The sequence below is a fragment of the Oscarella lobularis genome, chromosome 8 (genome assembly GCF_947507565.1).
Source record: "Oscarella lobularis chromosome 8, ooOscLobu1.1, whole genome shotgun sequence".
NCBI classification, from domain to species: Eukaryota; Metazoa; Porifera; class Homoscleromorpha; order Homosclerophorida; family Oscarellidae; genus Oscarella; species Oscarella lobularis.
The window spans coordinates 725,328-742,882 of NC_089182.1; the positions used below are offsets into that span (position 1 = coordinate 725,328).

At 46.8% G+C, this 17,555-nt stretch overlaps 3 protein-coding genes and 1 long non-coding RNA gene across 4 annotated transcripts; 1 reads left to right on the top strand and 3 right to left on the bottom strand.

The window, feature by feature from the left end:
- Positions 1 to 526: 526 nt before the first annotated feature.
- Positions 527 to 6,550, bottom strand: LOC136190581 (epidermal growth factor receptor-like). Its single transcript, XM_065978793.1, has 22 exons — positions 6,392 to 6,550; positions 5,831 to 6,343; positions 5,724 to 5,783; positions 5,470 to 5,597; positions 5,275 to 5,416; positions 5,117 to 5,218; positions 4,958 to 5,060; positions 4,523 to 4,905; positions 4,326 to 4,470; positions 4,183 to 4,273; positions 3,077 to 4,125; positions 2,884 to 3,019; positions 2,778 to 2,828; positions 2,601 to 2,723; positions 2,258 to 2,542; positions 2,135 to 2,198; positions 1,994 to 2,085; positions 1,867 to 1,942; positions 1,667 to 1,813; positions 1,506 to 1,603; positions 1,175 to 1,450; positions 527 to 1,124 (listed from the first exon to the last, which is right to left on the bottom strand). The coding sequence occupies exons 1-22, from the start codon at positions 6,477 to 6,479 to the stop codon at positions 690 to 692; spliced, it is 4,587 nt and encodes a 1,528-aa protein (XP_065834865.1). The 5' UTR covers positions 6,480 to 6,550; the 3' UTR covers positions 527 to 689.
- Positions 6,551 to 6,595: 45 nt separating this feature from the next.
- On the bottom strand, positions 6,596 to 12,326 carry LOC136190582 (epidermal growth factor receptor-like). The gene is made up of 23 exons (XM_065978794.1): positions 12,253 to 12,326; positions 12,030 to 12,216; positions 11,452 to 11,964; positions 11,348 to 11,407; positions 11,103 to 11,230; positions 10,910 to 11,051; positions 10,756 to 10,857; positions 10,597 to 10,699; positions 10,162 to 10,544; positions 9,963 to 10,107; positions 9,822 to 9,912; positions 8,744 to 9,756; positions 8,555 to 8,684; positions 8,450 to 8,500; positions 8,271 to 8,393; positions 7,910 to 8,194; positions 7,787 to 7,850; positions 7,644 to 7,735; positions 7,517 to 7,592; positions 7,312 to 7,458; positions 7,164 to 7,262; positions 6,934 to 7,108; positions 6,596 to 6,877 (listed from the first exon to the last, which is right to left on the bottom strand). The coding sequence occupies exons 2-23, from the start codon at positions 12,136 to 12,138 to the stop codon at positions 6,760 to 6,762; spliced, it is 4,149 nt and encodes a 1,382-aa protein (XP_065834866.1). The 5' UTR covers positions 12,139 to 12,216; positions 12,253 to 12,326; the 3' UTR covers positions 6,596 to 6,759.
- Positions 12,327 to 12,401: 75 nt separating this feature from the next.
- Positions 12,402 to 17,391, bottom strand: LOC136190583 (tensin-2-like). The gene is made up of 24 exons (XM_065978795.1): positions 17,186 to 17,391; positions 17,088 to 17,129; positions 16,982 to 17,037; positions 16,736 to 16,803; positions 16,520 to 16,668; positions 16,407 to 16,462; positions 16,293 to 16,359; positions 16,168 to 16,232; positions 16,022 to 16,105; positions 15,912 to 15,965; positions 15,736 to 15,855; positions 15,601 to 15,673; positions 15,407 to 15,530; positions 15,244 to 15,309; positions 15,042 to 15,185; positions 14,915 to 14,977; positions 13,822 to 14,697; positions 13,652 to 13,765; positions 13,506 to 13,595; positions 13,380 to 13,457; positions 13,213 to 13,320; positions 12,988 to 13,159; positions 12,692 to 12,814; positions 12,402 to 12,640 (listed from the first exon to the last, which is right to left on the bottom strand). Exons 1-24 carry the CDS (start codon positions 17,333 to 17,335, stop codon positions 12,490 to 12,492), a joined length of 3,093 nt encoding a protein of 1,030 aa, XP_065834867.1. The 5' UTR covers positions 17,336 to 17,391; the 3' UTR covers positions 12,402 to 12,489.
- On the top strand, positions 15,040 to 16,005 carry LOC136190584 (uncharacterized). Its single transcript, XR_010670584.1, has 4 exons — positions 15,040 to 15,190; positions 15,251 to 15,375; positions 15,426 to 15,720; positions 15,775 to 16,005. It is a non-coding gene; the product is annotated as an uncharacterized lncRNA (long non-coding RNA).
- Positions 17,392 to 17,555: the final 164 nt, after the last annotated feature.

The following is a 17,555-nucleotide window of genomic DNA, read 5'->3' on the forward strand; positions in this document are numbered from 1 at the left end:
AACTGCACAAAATGGCGGACGTCGCCGTGAATGTTCCCCGTGCCTTGAAGCTCCTGAACGACCTTGCGCGCGTGCACCCCGACCTCGAAATGACCGTAAGGCAGTCTGCAAGAGGTGGCTTGTTGGCCGGAATCGGGGCCGCCGTCGGCGGACTGCTCCTCGGACAGAAGGGAATACTTGCGGGCGGCGCCTTGGGCGGGGCAGTGGCAATGGCCACTTCAGAGGATTTCAAACCTGTGTGGAAAATCGTTGAAGAGATGTCGCCGTCGGAGCGTAGGAAGTTGGCTTTGCTTTTTGTCAGGAAATGCGCTGAGTTCGGCATCAACTACCTGATAACTAACGGAGACGAAGTGTCTTTCAACGTTGGTGAGAGGCTTTTGAAGGTCGCCATGGAAGCTATGGGATACTGTACGTGAGCGTAGCAGTAGTCTCTTGAAGCACGGAAAGTGTCGTGTTTGTCACTCTAACCCGGATGATCGAGACATAACCTACAAACATTTTAGCGAAAAATCGTCTCGCAAACGTCTCGCATTCTAAAAATAATCATACACTTAAAATTGCTTAAATATTGTACTCACGAGCCAGCATGCTACAAAATAAAGTACACTACGTACGGGCGTTGTCCCCATAAAGAAAAAATTTTAAAACATACGCTAAACATAAACGACACGATTTGCTCTGCTCTTGCACTAATTATTATCGTCAGCAGTAGGATCCTGATATCCATCATCTTCATCTCCCATGTCAGCAGTAGGATCTTGGTATCCGTCTTCCTCGTCTTCAACGTCGGCAGTTGGATCTTGGTACGCTTCCTCTCCTCCCATGTCATCATCAAGAGCTGCGTCTCCCTCAGCAGCATCGGCAGGGTTATCATAAAGACGCTCAGATTTGGTTGGGTTCGCTTCCACCGTCGGATTATCATACGCATTTTCATCACTTTCCTTTTCAGACGTCGCGTTTCCCACCGCCGGATTATCATAGGCATTTTCATTTTCATTTTCACCGTCATCCGGTTCGCCTCCTTCAACGCCGCCCATCCCAAGATTATCATACGCCGACTGGCCCCCGTCATTGACGGCAGCTCCATTCATAGTGATAGGATTATCGTAATCCGCCGCAGCATCCTATAAAGAAAATCAAGGCAACCGAAAACACATCTCCGCATTGAATCTACCTGAGTGGTTCGCCCATTGGCAGTGGGAGCATTGTCATACGGATTCACGTCCAGCTCGTCCTCGTCATCTTCGGCGAGCGAAGACAGCCCAAGCCCAGCATTCGAATACAAACCGCCTGGAACGCAATCGCGTGGATTTTCGTACGGATTGAACGTCACGCCGGCCTCGTTGTCATAACCGTCGTCGTCGGCGGCGTTGTACTCAGCAAAGGCGGCAGCCATCTCGTACGTGCCGGTCTGTAGCTTTCCTTGTCCCTTGGCTCGAAGACGATCCGCCTAGAAGGTATTTATTTAATTCATGCGTCAAGGACCTCAAATCGTATGCGCTTGCCTCGGTCGTCACATATTTGTCCGGTGTTTTGTACATTCGTCCCAGCTGCCTGGAGAGTTCTTTGAACGTTGGACGCTTGTCCGGTTCCAGGTCCCAGCCTAATATCGAAAAGAAAAAAAAACGGAGTTACAAAAACGGTTGACTATTACTACTCCCTTTACATTCAAGCATGACGGCGTAGACGCTGGCGTTGCACACTTTGGGATGGGGAAGTCGTTCGCCGTCCGTCAGCAACTGGTACATTTCGCTTCCTTTCTTGCCTTTGAACGGCTGATTGCCAAACGTCAGGATTTCCCACATAGTCACGCCTGAGAAAGTAGAAAAAGTCACAAGGACATCCAAAAAAATACCGATTTTTTACCAAATGCCCAGACGTCCGTTTTGTGAGTGAATTGCAATTTGAGAAGACTCTCGGGAGCCAGCCATTTAATTGGCATCTGATTAAGAAAACATTTTAAAGATTATAAACCCTGTTATTAATTGCTTACTTTTTCTCCTAGCGATTGGAAGTGACCCTCGTCGATGTCAAGGATTTTCGACAGGCCAAAATCGGATATCTTCACCATCATTGGAGTTTGAACTGAATACGAGAAGTCTAACAACCAGATAACATAGGACAAACTATTTACCCAGAACATTTCGAGCTGCCAAGTCGCGATGAACCAACCGCTTCTGTTCAAGATAGACCATGCCCTAAACACAGCATACAGTAATAGCAAAATCCTTACAAAAATAAGCGCAGCACTCCATACCCTAGCCACTTGATACGAAAACACGAGCAAAGCCTCGCCGGTCAGCGTCGACTTTCGCTTCCTCAAATAACTCAACATAGCGCCAAGAGGCACCAGCTGAGTGATCAACATGACACGCGACGCCATGCAGACGCAGAGAAGGCGAACGAGATGAGGATGATCGATGGACGACATGGTGACGGCCTCTTGCAGCAACTCCTTACTAGCCGCAGCCCCCGTGCCTTCGTTCAACACTTTGACAGCGACGGAGAGTCGATTTGTTTCCCCTTCAGGCAACCAGGTACCCTGATAAATTGTTAGAGCATATAACCACTAATATATCTACAAATGAAGGCTTTTTTACCCTATAGACTGTTCCAAAGGCGCCTGATCCAAGCTTCTCCAGTAACTCCAATGAGTTCTCTTGGACGAGGACGAGACGGGCTTCCGTAGGAGCAACGGCAGCTGGCCCACTCTTCATAGTCATCTGCGAATGGTATGGCATAGGAATATGTACGCAATTTTATGGACGTATTGATACCATGCCAAAATGATCTGCTCCTCCGTACATAGGATTGTCAAGAGACGGGCCCTAAACGAGGACGATTTGGCGTGATGCAAATTGTTATCATTATTACGGTGCTTACTAATTCTGTGTCTTCCATTTCCGATTTTCTCTTTTCTGACCATTTGAATCCGAAAAAGAGAACAACTGAGATGCCAGTGACGACGACGATGAAGCCCAAAACAGCGCCAATGATTGGTCCAATTAAATCTTCAAATCTAAAAAAGCGAGAGAAAACTATACAAAATGGTAATAAAGAAAATAAAGATAATTACCGGAAAGGGCTATTAGTGCCTTGCACAACACCAAGAGTCGGAGGAACTTCGCAAGTTGATCTGATCAGAACAGCATCCTGAGGTAGAGGCTCGGTTGGCTTTTCAGTCTCGGTTTCTCCGCCTTCACCATTTTCTTCTCCATCCGGATTGCCTTCGACGAGGCGATCCGTCGTAGGAGGTGCCGCCGTCGGACCACGTCCCAAGCGATATATCGTCGTTCCGTTATACAAGTATTCGAAGACCTCATTAAATCTTGTGACGTCGCAACTAGACACGCAAAATCTTTCTTGCTCGAATTGTTGACATCCGTTTAGACAGTTCTCCTCCAAAATGTTTCCACCTCCATTACACGTGCGTTTGCCTGGAACGACTTTGCACTGGACGTCGCAATCTGCGCAGACGTTGTCAATTTCGTTGGGGAACGTGTCATTGGGACAAACGGAGTAACAGCGCCCTGAATATGCTAGTACAATGTCTTCCGGACAGTTTTCGTAGCAAAACTCCGTTCCATTTCTTTCTGCAATATTCAAGGTACATGGATTGCACTGAACTTCTCCCGATACGAATGAACATCCAGGAGTGCCGCACCGCTCAGGACAGTCCTTGCACTGCTTCACTGAATTTTCGTACTGTCCTGAACCGCACTGTTCTCGGCAGACGCCGGCGTCTTCTACTATTGTGCATGCGCCGTTGCAATCGTCCGGTCCTGGGCCATTGCATGTTGTGCACAATGGATGGCATCTCCGGCAGATGGTTCTTCCAGAGAAGGTGCTATTCACCTCAGTCACATCTCCTGAGTATCGACCATCTGGACACGTCTTCTGAACGCATTCGAGAATGTCAGTTTCGTTTTCATTGAGAATGAGAAGGCCGCTGCAATTGTTGCATCCTCCTGGTCCCAGGAAAGGTCCGGGTCCGGTACAGCCGTCCTCGCACGCTTCATGACACGGATAGCAAACGTTAGTCTCGTTATAACGGTTGGGAGGACAATTTGGTTGACAGAACGTCGCGTTCTTTACATTCTTGCAAGAAAAACACTCGTCGTTATTCTGCGCAAAAGACATCATGGTAAGAAATGATACAGAAAATTTAGAATGTATACTCACGGGACCGTTGCAACCTTCAGCGCATTCCTCATGGCAAAATGAACACAACCCTCGACCTATTGACTCCTTTCCAGAATCGGCGTACATAAGTCTGTAAGAAATACGATATCACGTAGGATTACAAATAAAATTCCTGCTCCTACCCGACTCCAGCATTCTTTGCCGCAGTGGCGCAGTCACTGACGCATGTGCCAAAATATTCAAAGTTGACACAACCGACGCAATGACTTGCGCTTTGGCCCCAACATCCCAACGTGATGTTACACTGAGAATTACAGTAGTTGTCTCCTATGTGACGAACCATTCGTTTACTAACGCTACTAACAAGGTGTAAGCTTACCGCAAGAATCATTGTTGTTACCAATAAGAGCAGATTGATTTTGCGTGATTATACCGGCATCGCGAAGACCCTCTTGTGTAAGATTTAAACACAATTTACTATTGAAGCTCAGAAGAACATCTCCTTTTGTGATTGACTTCAGCGACTCAAGTCCAAGGTTGTAGAAACCCGTACTAAATACCAACAAGCTAAACCGGACTTTTCCGACATTTCGAAGTTCATCTCCTCCAATCGTTTCCAGATTGCGTAGAAATTTCATAGATGTAAATCGAGGTTCGTTCGTAAGCGTAGCGACTCGGACATACCCACTGACAGTTCGAACGAATTTAAATGCTACTTCCAAGTCAGACTGATTAACCTGAGGTCTGTCGGTGCCAGAATCCCTGCAGCACAGGATTGAAAGAAATGAATTAAGTAGAGATATAAGATACATACGCATTTAGGTAAAAGTCACTGAAAGAAAGACTTCCTTTTATGTCTGTGCAATTGATCAAGTTGCGAATGTTAAAGCCGTCTACGTTGAGAGGAGAGTCGCATACTAATAATGACACAACCTTTTATCATTCAAATACATCTCTATCATATCCGCTTTACCCTTGGGACATGGACCAGTGCAATCAATGCAAAATCCATTTTCAGAACGTCTTCCTTCTGGACAAATTTCAACGCACTGTTGTCCATTAGCGAACGTACCGACTACACAACACAGTTTTAGTCTAATTAAATTGTTCACCTCAGCTAGAAATTCCTACTTGGGCACTGAGCCACACATTCGTCTCCAAATATAAACTTTCCGTCCTCCGTCGGAACAAACGATGCCGTTCGAGAATCAAAAACGACCAACGGACGACACTGATCAACGCACTGGTCACCATCACGAAATAGCCGACAAGCCTACGGAAGTTGATACCCATGGATCATTGTCATGCAAAGGTGAAACTCCTTACTGAACACGCCCTGTCACTGTTCGCCTGTGTGCATCCGCCGAGGCAATCAGGATCGCAGCAATCGAAAATGGTTGATCCCCGGCAACGAGATCCCGCACCACAGCGGGGATTACAGATCTTCAACGTGCCTACACAGAAGTGATGAGATGGTTACGTCAACGCTATACAAACACGCGCGGCCCAGTGGGTGAGAAGCTAAACAATTGCGCCCACAAAAGAAAACAATCGCGGCGCCCTCGTCTTTCGGTACTTACGAACGTGGCATTGATCTTTGGACCAGCAGAAGTTGCCTGGACACGACGAACAGTCCGGCTCTAAATACGCGTAAAACGTATATTGAATTAGAGAATCTTCTAATTACCTATAACTGATAGAGCCGTTCCCACTTGGAAATCGAAGACATCGTCTCTTCCGCCCGGGAGAATATCGCTCCAGTCAGTTGCATTTGGAGTGGTGAGGTTGCTGAGTTTGTAGAGTAAGACTTTTCCGTTGACGATTTCTTGAAGCGAAGGAAACGGCCATTTCGTAATATCGGATTCTCCGAGCGAAACGGAAAAGCGATGGCCTGTTGCTTTCGGAAAACCCCTTAGACCCGAGCTCACAAGACGCGTTTCCTGGCCTCGTACGACTTTTAGACTCGGTAGGGGAACATCGATACCGTTGGCGAAATTGATGAGCAAGTAGCCGGTAATCTCCGTTACATTGGCAAGAAAAGCGAAATCGGACGTTACATTCGGTGGTCTATTCGGTCCCAGCGCAACGATCAGCGATCCTTCGACGATTTCGCAGCCGGAGAAGCGTTCCTCGAGAAACTTTAGCCGCTCCTCAAAAACTTTCTTGCTTTGGGCTTCGTTTCCACTGTCACCTCTGCACACTGCAAAGAATCGATAGGAGCGATCTGCGTAGAGAGTTTCAGCTCTACCTTTGCGAGCGGCGGCGAAAGAAACGTTCGATAGCGCCAACGCTACCGCGACGACGATTGAGAGAAGGCTTTTTATCGCTTTCGGCATTGGTTTTGCGTTCGCTTTCCTCTTGCTGTCCGCGTAGAAACCTGTGGCAGGACACGGGATGAACTGTCCACAAATAGCCGCGATCACGCCTTTGATGACGTTTTGTCATTGCCAAATATGGTGAAGGTGTGGCTCTATTTCCTGAACGACGGAAATGCAAACAAAAATGACGTACTGAACTGATACAAATACTGAAACGACTGTCTTTCAATTGCCACAGAAAATGAGAACTTGAACGTTGAACGTAGTTGCTGAATGACTGAGCGTTTTTCAGCCATTGCTACGAGAAGGACAGATAAATAACGTCTTCAGATTCAGACTCAATATTTTCTGCATAGGGTGACTTGGCTGCTTTTGCTGAATGCCTTAGAGCTTCGTAGAGAGCATTCCCAGTGTATCTACGGATAGTCACGACATTACTATAGTGTATTTCTAAAGTGGCGTTTATGACTACTTTATGTCTTTCACAAGCTCTTCCTCTTGACGAAATTCCATAAGATCGATGTACACACCATCAGACTCAGAGTCGCAGATGGTCTTGTAAGGATTAATCGTATCTCCAGCAGCTTTGTTGTCAACTGATCCTAACGGATGTGTCCTTTCCGCATTTCCTGCATCAATTTGGTCCGCCTAGAAAAAGAACGGTAATCTACACATTTCGAATTGTACATCATTTCTTATTTTCCTTCGTCGCCACGTAAATCGACGGTGTTTTGTGCATTTTCTCCAACTGCTTTGATAGTTTCAGAAACGTTGGACGATGCATGGGATTCCAATTCCAGCCTAAAATTCACCGATAAGAATACATAGTTTTACCTAATTCAGACCCTACATTGCAGCATGACAATATAAGCGTTTGACTTGCATGCATTCGGAACGGGAAGACGTTCTCCACTCTGAAGCAGCGAATACATTTCACTTGAAGCATATCTTGTATAAGGCTCGTCGCCAAACGTTAGTATCTCCCACATAGTCACGCCTGAAAAGTAGAAAGAGTCACGAGAACATCCAAAAGCAACGATTTTTCAATAATATACCAAATGCCCAGACATCCGTTTTGTGAGTGAATTGCAATTTGAGAAGACTCTCGGGAGCCAACCATTTAATTGGCAACTGATAAAAGCGTAAATTTTTAACACTACAAACCTGTCAATAACTCATTACTTTTTCTCCCAATGATTGGAAATGGCGCTTGCCAATGTCGATGATTTTCGACATGCCAAAATCGGATATTTTTACCATCATTGGACTTTGAACTGAATGCGCAGAAGTCGAACAGCCTGACAATATAGGACTAAACTGTTTACCCAGAACATTTCGAGCTGCCAAGTCGCGATGAACCAGCCGCTTCTGTTCAAGATAAACCATGCCCTAAACACAGCACAATCGACCACAAAGCTCTCACAAAAAATAGGCACAGCACTCCATACCTTAGCCACTTGATACGAAAACGTAAGCAAAACTTCGCCGGTTAGCGTCGACTTCCGCTTTTCCAAATAATTCAACAAAGCGCCAAAAGGCATCAGCTGAGTGATGAGCATAACACGCGAAGCCAGGCAGACGCAGAGAAGGCGGATAAGATGAGGATGATCGATGGACGCCATGGTGATGCCCTCTTGCAGCAACTCCTTACTAGCCGCAGCTCCCGTGCCTTCATTCAACACCTTGACGGCGACGGAAAGTCGCTTTGTCTCCCCTTCGGGCAACCAGGTACCCTGAAAAAAAGGCAACACGTCATCGTAGATAGAGGAGACATTAAGCTGTACATGTATCTCTACAGAGGAGTCTTACTCTATAGACTGTTCCAAAGGCGCCCGATCCAAGCTCCTCCTGTAACTCTAATGAGTTCTCTTGGATGAGGACGAGACTGGCTTCCGTAGGAGGAACGATAGATGGCCCACTCGTTATAGTAAGCTGTAAATCATGCATTGAAAAATGTACGTATTGGCATAGACATATCGATACAGTACCAAATCAAACCTATCTGATCCTCTGATCATAGGACTGAGAAGAGGCGGACCCTAAACGAAGACGAGCGATGATTGTTATTACAGCATTATTATTACGACGCTTACATATTCTTGTTCTGTCAATGTTCTCTTTTGTGACCATTTGAACCCAAAACGGAGAGCAAGAGAGATGCTAACGACGACGACGATAAAGCCCGAAACACCGCCAATGATTGGTCCAATTAAATTTTCAGGTCTAAAAGCGAGAGAAAATGACATGTGCAAATTGGTGATCAAGGAACTGAAGAAAATTACGAAAGAGGGCTACTATAACGGGTTGGCGTATCCTCAAGAACTTCGCAAGTCGCTCTGATCAACACCGCATCCATCGGCAGGGGCTCTTCACCATTTTCTTCCGCATCTGGATTGCCTTCGACGAGGCGATCCGTCGGAGGAGGTGTCGCCGTCGGACCTCGTCCGTAGCGAGTTATTTTCGTTCCGTTAGACGAGTAGATAAAGACCTCATTAAAACTTGTGATGTCACAACTAGACACGCAAAATCTTTCTTGCTCGAATCGTTTACATCCGTTTAAACAGTTCTCATCCAAAATGTTTTCACCTCCACGACACGTGCGTTTGCCTGGAACGACTTTGCACTGAACATTGCAATCCACACAGACGTTGTCAATTTCGTTGGGGAACGTGTCATTGGGACAAACGGAGTAACAGCGCCCTGAATATGCTAGTACAATGTCTTCCGGACAGTTTTCGTAGCAAAACTCCGTTCCATTTCTTTCTGCAATATTCAAGGTACATGGATTGCACTGAACTTCTCCCGATACGAATGAACATCCAGGAGTGCCGCACCGTTCAGGACAGTCCTTGCACTTCTTTACTGAATTTTCGTACTGTCTTGAACCGCACTGTTCTCGGCAGACGCCGGCGTCTTCTACTATTGTGCATGCGCCGTTGCAATCAGCCGGTCCTGGGCCATTACATGTCGTGCACAATAAATGACATCTTTGGCAGATGGTTCTTCCAGGGAAGGCGCTATTCACCTCAGTCACATCTGCTTGGTATCGACCATCTGGGCAAGTCTTCTGAACACATTCGACAATCTCTGTTTCGTTATCGTTGAGAATTAGAAGACCGCTGCACTTGTTGCATCCTCCTGCTCCCGGGTAAACTCCTGGTCCTGTACAGCCGTCCTCGCATGCTTCATGGCACGGATAACAAACGTTGGTGTCGTTATAATGGTCAGAAGGACAATTCGGTTTACAGAACGTCGCGTTCTTTACGTTCTTGCAAGCAAAACACTCGTCGTTATTCTACAAGGGACATCATGATCATGGTAAGAAATGATATAAAAAATAAAAAATTCCAATTTACTCACAGGACCACTGCAACCTCCAGCGCATTCTTCATGACAAAACGTACATAAACCTCGACCTATTGACTTCGCCCCAGAATCGGCATACATAAGTCTGTAAGAAATACGATATCACGTAGCATTAAATGAAATTCTTGCTCCTACCCGACTCCAGCATTCTTCGCCGCAGTGGCGCAGTCGCTGACGCATGTGCCAAAATATTCAAAGTTGACACAACCAACGCAATGACTTGCACTTTGGCCCCAACACCCCAACGTGACGTTACACTGAGAATTGCAGTAGTCATTTCCTATGTGACGAACCATTCGTTTACTAACGCTACTAACAAAAGGTGTAAGCTTACCGCAAGAATCATTGTTTCTACCAATAAAAGCAGATTGACTTTGCGTGATTATACCGGCACCGCGAAGACCCTCTTGTGTAAGATTTAAACACAATTTACTATTGAAGCTCAGAAGAACATTTCCTTTTGTGATTGACTTCAGCGACTCAAGTCCAAGGTTGTAGAAACCCGTACTAAATACCAACAAGCTAAACCGGACATTTCCGACATTTTGAAGTTCATCTCCTCCGATCGTTTCCAGATTGCGTAGAAATTTCATAGATGTAAATCGAGGTTCGTTCGTAAGCGTAGCGACGCGGACATACCCACTGACAGTTCGAACGGATTTAAATGCTACTTCCAAGTCAGACTGATTAACCTGAGGTCTGTTGATGCCAGAATCCCTGCAGCACAGGATTGAAAGAAATGAATTAAGTAGAGATATAAAATACATACGCATTGAGGTAAAAGTCACTGAAAGACAGACTTCCTTTTATGTCTGTGCAATTGGTCAAGCTGCGAATGTTAGAGCCGTCTACGTTGAGAGGAGAGTCGCATACTAATAATGACACAACCTTTTATCATTCAAACACATCTCTATCACATCGGCTTTACCTTTGGGACATGGACCAGTGCAATCAATACAAAATCCATTCTCAGGACGTCTTCCTTCTGGACAAATTTCAACGCACTGTTGTCCATTAGCGAACGTACCGTCTACACAACACAGTTTTAGTCTAAATTGTTCACCTCAGCTAGAAATTCCTACTTGGGCACTGAGCCACACATTCGTCTCCAAATATAAATTTCCCGTCATCCGTCGGAACAAACGATTGCGTTCGAGAATCAAAAACGACCAATGGAGGACACTGATCAACGCACTGGTCGCCGTCACGAAATAGCCGACAAGCCTATAAGTTGATACCCATGTATTATTGTTATGCAAAGGTGAAACTCCTTACTGAACACGCCCTGTCACTGTTGGGCTGTGTGCATCCGCCGAGGCAATCAGGATCGCAGCAATCGAAAATGGTTGATCCCCGGCAACGAGACCCAGCCCCACAGCGCGGATGACAGATCTTCAACGTGCCTACACAGAAGTGATGAGATGGTTACGTCAAAAACACGCGCCCCAGAGTGGGAAGCTAAACAATGCGCCCCACATGAAAAGGAAAAAATCGCGACGCCCTCGTCTTTCGGTACTTACGAACGTGACATTGATCTTTGGACCAGCAGAAGTTGTCCGGACATGATGAACAGTCCGGCCCTAATAAATACGCGTACGATTGATTTAGAGAATCTTCTAATTACTTTTAGCTGATGGAGCCGTTCCCACTTGGAAATCAAATACATCGGCTGTTCCGTTTGGGAGAATATCGCTCCAGTCAATTGTATCCGGAGTGGCGAGGTTGCTGAGATTGTAGAGTAAGACTTTTCCGTTGACGATTTCTTGAAGCGAAGGAAACGGCCATTTCGTAATATCGGATTCTCCGAGCGAAACGGAGAAGCGATGGCCTGTTGCTTTCGGGAAACCCCTTAGACCCGAGCTCACAAGAAGAGTTTCCTGGCCTCGAACGACTTTTAGACTCGGTAGGGGAACTTCGATACCGTTGGCGAAATTGATGAGCAAGTAGCCGGTAATCTCCGTTACATTGGCAAGAAAAGCGAAATCGGACGTTACATTCGGTGGTCTATTCGGTCCCAGCAGAACGATCAGCGATCCTTCGACGATTTCGCAGCCGGAGAAGCGTTCCTCGAGAAACTTTAGCCGCTCCTGAAGATCTCGCTTGCTTTGGGCTTCGTTTCCACTGTCACCTCTGCACACTGCAAAGAATCGATGAAAGCGATCTGCGTAGAGAGTTTCAGTAGTAGTTTCACCGTGGCTCTACCTTTGCGATCGGCGAAAGAAACGTTCGATAGCGTTAACGTCACCATGACGACAACCGCAGGAAACGAACCGGGACGCACTTTTGACATTCGAGGGTGCTGCTTTAGCATGCTTTTTTGTTGGGGCAGGTAACACCTGTGCTGGACGACAGTGGGAGGGGCGAGCCACGATGTACGGGGATGTACTTCCTAGAAAAAAAAAACAAATTGAATTGGTGCAAATACTAGAACGATTGTATTTCGGCAGAAGCAGTCGGGAGCATCTTTCCACAAATTCTTTTCTCTTTACAATTAGGCCAAGCCCTTCAACCTTGGGAGTTCTGCTTGGTGAGAAATAAGGAGGGCAGCCTGGGGATGTACGAGCAGGACCAAGCCAAAGTTAACAACGCGCTATTTTTCAATGTAAATTGAACTCAAAAGAAATAGAGAAATAAGAAACCCTTCTCGTAATGCACATACCAGCTATTGCGCAAATTGAGTTGCAGTCACTTTCATAATTTGATTCACGAACGTAACGATGGCGTTGGACGGCTGCGCATCGTCGTATTCCGCAAACAGATGACATCCGTATCGATCAGTTGTACCCGGCCTTCGACTTACAATTCCAAAAATACTAAACAAAGAACATTGCACTAGACCTGAAATTGAGCCAGCATTCAATTACCTCCGTGTCGTACTAGTCCCCTTATGATGCGATTCTCCTACCCAAGGACAAACTTGGGTTTTAGTGTCGTCCATCAAACAAAACAGAATGGAACGAATAGGATAGTGCTTTCGAAAAAAGCCGCTACGCGCAGTACAACAATCAAAACTGCGCTCACTTTTTTAGTCAATTATTCAGTAGCATAGTCAGATGATCTAAATTTTCCTCTACAATTTTGGAAATTTTTACGTTGGACGCATTGCGGTGTATGATTTGACAAAACTCTTGACTATGCCACTGCCTAAAACCCTTCTTACCTTTTCCCTGTACCTGTGAGAAGAATGCCGGTCACGTTCGCTTTGAAGTGAACGAGTGTCGGCGTTATAAAAGGACTACGTACGACGTAGTCTGCCAGGGCCATAGAAATCGTTTCCCGGCCGCTTGTGGGTAGGGGCACCTCCGTCGACATCAAATACAAAACATCACACGCTACGAGAAAACACACGTACGATAGCTGGACGCGTCACGCGTTCCGTATCTACCGGCGCCGCGATTTATTATTTCCATTTGAGGCGATACTTTCTTTCTTGGTGGAAGTTGAGGCTTTTGACGAGCCGGAGAACGACGTTGAAGTGAGGTTGCTGATACATCTACAACAAAGATGTCATTTATCTATCTTTTTTTTAAAAAGTGACGTTTTAGATGAGACCTTTCATTGGAATGACTAGCTTGCATGGAAGTTGGAGTGGATTGATGGAATGCTCCAATACAAACTGTATCAACGAGTCTAGAAACCAAGTCATCGTAACTGCCACTACACCATCGTACAACTCACTGAACACTGGCTCGTCTGACCCAAACAATTTCAATCCACCGTTTTCAGTAACGATTAAGAAATGCTTTACGGCACCCGATTTCTGCGACGCTATAACAAAGAAATACCGACATATGCCCCAATAAAAGATTTCCCATAGGCCATACCAGGATCGACGTAACTTTGAGTGGTTTTCATAACCAGACTATAGCTCCCGGGTCTCGAGTTACTATCCCTAATAACGAAGCTGCCTGGCTTGCAGTTCTGAAGTAGTTTATCAGCTAAGATAAACCGCAGGTTTCCTGAACACGTCACAGTGACCATGTACGAGCATTACCTTCCATTTTCGTCATGTGCGGCTTATACCAAAACTGTTTCCCCATGTTAACAGACCCGGGACTCCTCGGAGGCAGCGACGGCTTTCGCTTCTCCGCTTCCTTCGCGACTCTCTCCGCCGCGACGCCTTCGGGCACCGACTCGAGCCCAATAACACGCACGGGCTGCGAGACGCCGCCGATAGGCCGAGGCCTCTCCGCCGCTGCAGCCACGACCGTCGAAACCGGCGAAGCGACGCTCTCACTTCCACTGCCCCACTGATCGCTAAAGAACTGCTGCTTGGACGCCTCCTCCCGATTGGGCGGCACGAATACGTTGTCGAACGTCACATTGGATAGAGTATCGGGCGAACGAAACTCCCGCTGACACGGCTTTTCGTCCGGATCAGACCGCGGATTTTCTCTCGCGGCACCGCCTATGATCTTCGGCTCCGACTTGTTGGGCGAAAACGGAATGAGCCAATCGGAGGGAGCATCCAACGGGGAGGGCGACGAATCATAACGTTTAAACCAGCCGTCGAAGGAATTTGCGGATTGGCTTATAGGAGGTTCCTTCGAATTGGAATTATTCGAGACGAAAATCGGCGGCACGTCCGTGTAGTCCTTCGACGACTTTCGTTCGGACGACGGCCCGATTTCGCGTTCGGGCGAAAACGCGACCGTGCCGTAATAGCGATCGTCGTCCGCGCCGAAATCGTCTTCGGCGGTCGCGATGCGCACGGCGTTCGACGACATTCGAACGTCGGCGTCGACGCGCGACGCGTCGAGACCGGCTTCGACGAGCCGACGATGCCAGTTCTTTTCGAATTCGCTCATCGTGCGCTTTTCAACCGAACGCGGCGATTGGGAAACGATTTTTCCGTCTTGGAGTTTAATACCTGGACGGAAAGAGGAAAGTGTTCCGCGTTACTCAGTCGTTCGATGACTCAAACGTCTCAGATACTGTAACCCCAATAGCGATCCTATCTACAGTACACTTTCTAGAGTCTGCTTGTGCGGACATTCCCAAGGGCACTTTAAAAAAACATCTTTTACGTAACAAAGGCTCCCCAACTGAGATGCTACGATACTACTAAATTCTCTCCCTTCTCTTACCTTGTATTCGTTTGACAGCGGCGTAGAGGCTCTGATCGACCGGGCCGGCATAGTGCTCCGGATCTAATAAGGATGAAAGCCCCTGCTTGTGAGTTTCTTTGCGCTTGCCTCGCGGGCTCGGACTCACTTGGGGTCGGAGTTCCAGTGACGGCGCTTTCGCCGTCGGGTTGAGCGCGTTCGATTTGGCTCATTTTTTCGTAGGACGAGCTGCGTCGAAGGCGAGCGACGCTGTCGCTGCTGCGCTGAAGCGCACGATGAACCGTCTCCCCCTCTGAGGTAGGGAGAACGCGTAAGGGATGACTGCATTTGGTAATAATATATCGAGTTACTGTTCAGGTCAATGAGAGGCGGAGAGAAGATGAATTCCACGGAAGACGAGTCTGGAAATCGTTTGTCTGTCGGAGAGAAAGAGAAAAAAATTAAAAAGAAGGACGAAGTCAATGAGCAAATCGATTCATTAGGTTCTATCCTAAAGTCTTCTCTTCTCTTTACCTCGATGCGCTTCGTCCAGTTCGGATTTATTGAAAACGAGAACGAATTCGGTCACGGCGCACGTGTGAAATTGGCAGCGAAAAATGGCGTCGCGATTCGAAAGTGACTTGTGAAATCCTTTCACCTTAGCGAAACAGAAAAAGAACGGCTCTATCAATAGTAGCCGATAGAGGAGAGTCTCGCTATGTCTATACCAGGATATCTCCCGAGAGTTCTAGCGGTTCAGGAAAGGCGATGAGGATCCGGCCGTTCGACCCGGAAGAAGGACTGGGGGGGAACAGTGCGCGCGTGCGATAGAAACTCAAGCGTATGTGGTGCGCTTTTTTTACTGCGTTTCAGTCGTGTGAATGAGATTGAGATTTTGATAGATTTTGAGGAAGAGCTTGCAGCCGCCGCGACTGTCGAAATTGGGCGTGCCGTGAACGATGAACGTCTGCAGAAATATTGGCCTGAATGCGCAAACACATCAACGATCATATTCTAATTTCTTCAAAAATTTGCTTACCCATCTGTTAGTCTTATTTTCTTTTTCAGCAAATCTTCGAAGTAGTGAACGTATCTTTCGAAATATGCAATTTAATATATACACGGACAAATAATTGGTTTCCTCTTTACCGGCGCTGTGACGGTTGCGTGACCCCGCCTAATTTGTCGTCATAAAATCGCTTCATGGCAAACTGATCCAGAGCGTCCTCAGCACTACAAAAAATTAATTAATACTTGAGTGTTTGTTGCTTTACTATAGGCTCTCTATCGATTACCTCGTGCACAAATTGCTGTAGTGCATGTACGCGGAAATCACAACACCAGTCCGACCCTTACCACCCTAGTAACAACAACAAAAAACTCTAACCTCTACGGAGCGTTTTCACACTCATTTAAAAACCTTGCAGTGGACGACTACCACGTGCTGGGGGTCACTAGCCAACCAGGAGTCAATAGACTTGCATATGCTAAAAGAAGAGAGATAAAGGATCTCTTAGACTAATTTTTTTATCACCTGCAAAGTCGGTCTAGAGGCGGAGCCAAATGATCGGGCCAGCCAAAATCGAGAACCTAGACGCAGAGTTCTAACGTTTGCTAAAAAACAACAACGTGCAGTTAAAAACGTGCCTGGTGATTTAACTTCGAGACGTCGTAGCTGCGCTCGGACAGATTGAACACCATGTACTTGTCCTCGTGTTTCTGCTTGAGCATCTTCGCGACGTCCTCCAAATTATTTCGGTACGTGCTTTCGAGCCCCGTCGCCGGAAAAGACATCGCTGCGAAAGGGAAAGACGACACGTGACGTGCCATTGAATATTTTGAATCGTCAAAAAAATCTCTTACCTATGATTCGCTCCGTGATGTACGTCAAATCCAAGTCAAACGTGTTATCGATGTACCGTCCCCTTCCCCTAAGAAAATTCATCGACGTTCCGTCGTACAATGAAACCGTGCAAATGCGTTAGGAAAGAAAGTCCCGTACGAGAACTACAAAAATTGCGTTGCCAAGGGTAGTGCAGTAGTTCCGGTGGTATGCGAAAAACGAAGGCCTCCCTTCCTCCTAATGCTGTACGACTAATCTTCACTCACTTGGCAATGATGTGTCGAAGGTGAGATCGAATTCCTTTTGGATTTTTTGGCTCGGGCTATGAGAGAAGCGAGTCTATACAAACCTTTTCCGGCTGTCTTATTTTACGGCTCTTTGAAGAGGGCGTGACATGGGAATTCCGTCTTGAGCCTAGAGAAGAAGGAAAGTGGTCTCCTCAGCCGTTGATTTCGTTTTACTGTACGTACCCTTTCGTTTTCGCGATCGGGAGTTTCTCGTTTCTTGACTCCGGAGTGGAATTCGATCCAGTGGGCTCGAACGCGAGCGTCGGACGGAAATTTCACCATGCAGTTGGGACATATAAAGCCTTCCAATGCGCCTCTGTTCGCAAACGCCATCAGGACGAGTCTCTAAAGTCGAAAAAAAGGAGACTCTCTTGTCGACCAGGGTCGACTGACGTCAAGATAACGCGCTCTAATTCAAACGTCACGTGCACGTGCCAATTTTTTTGTATGTGATTCAAAGCAAATAAAGGTAAACAGGCGTTGCAGATATCTATGGCGCCAGTGTCGGAATGCAGTCGGACATACATGTATCCTCCTCGCGTCGAGTGACGTA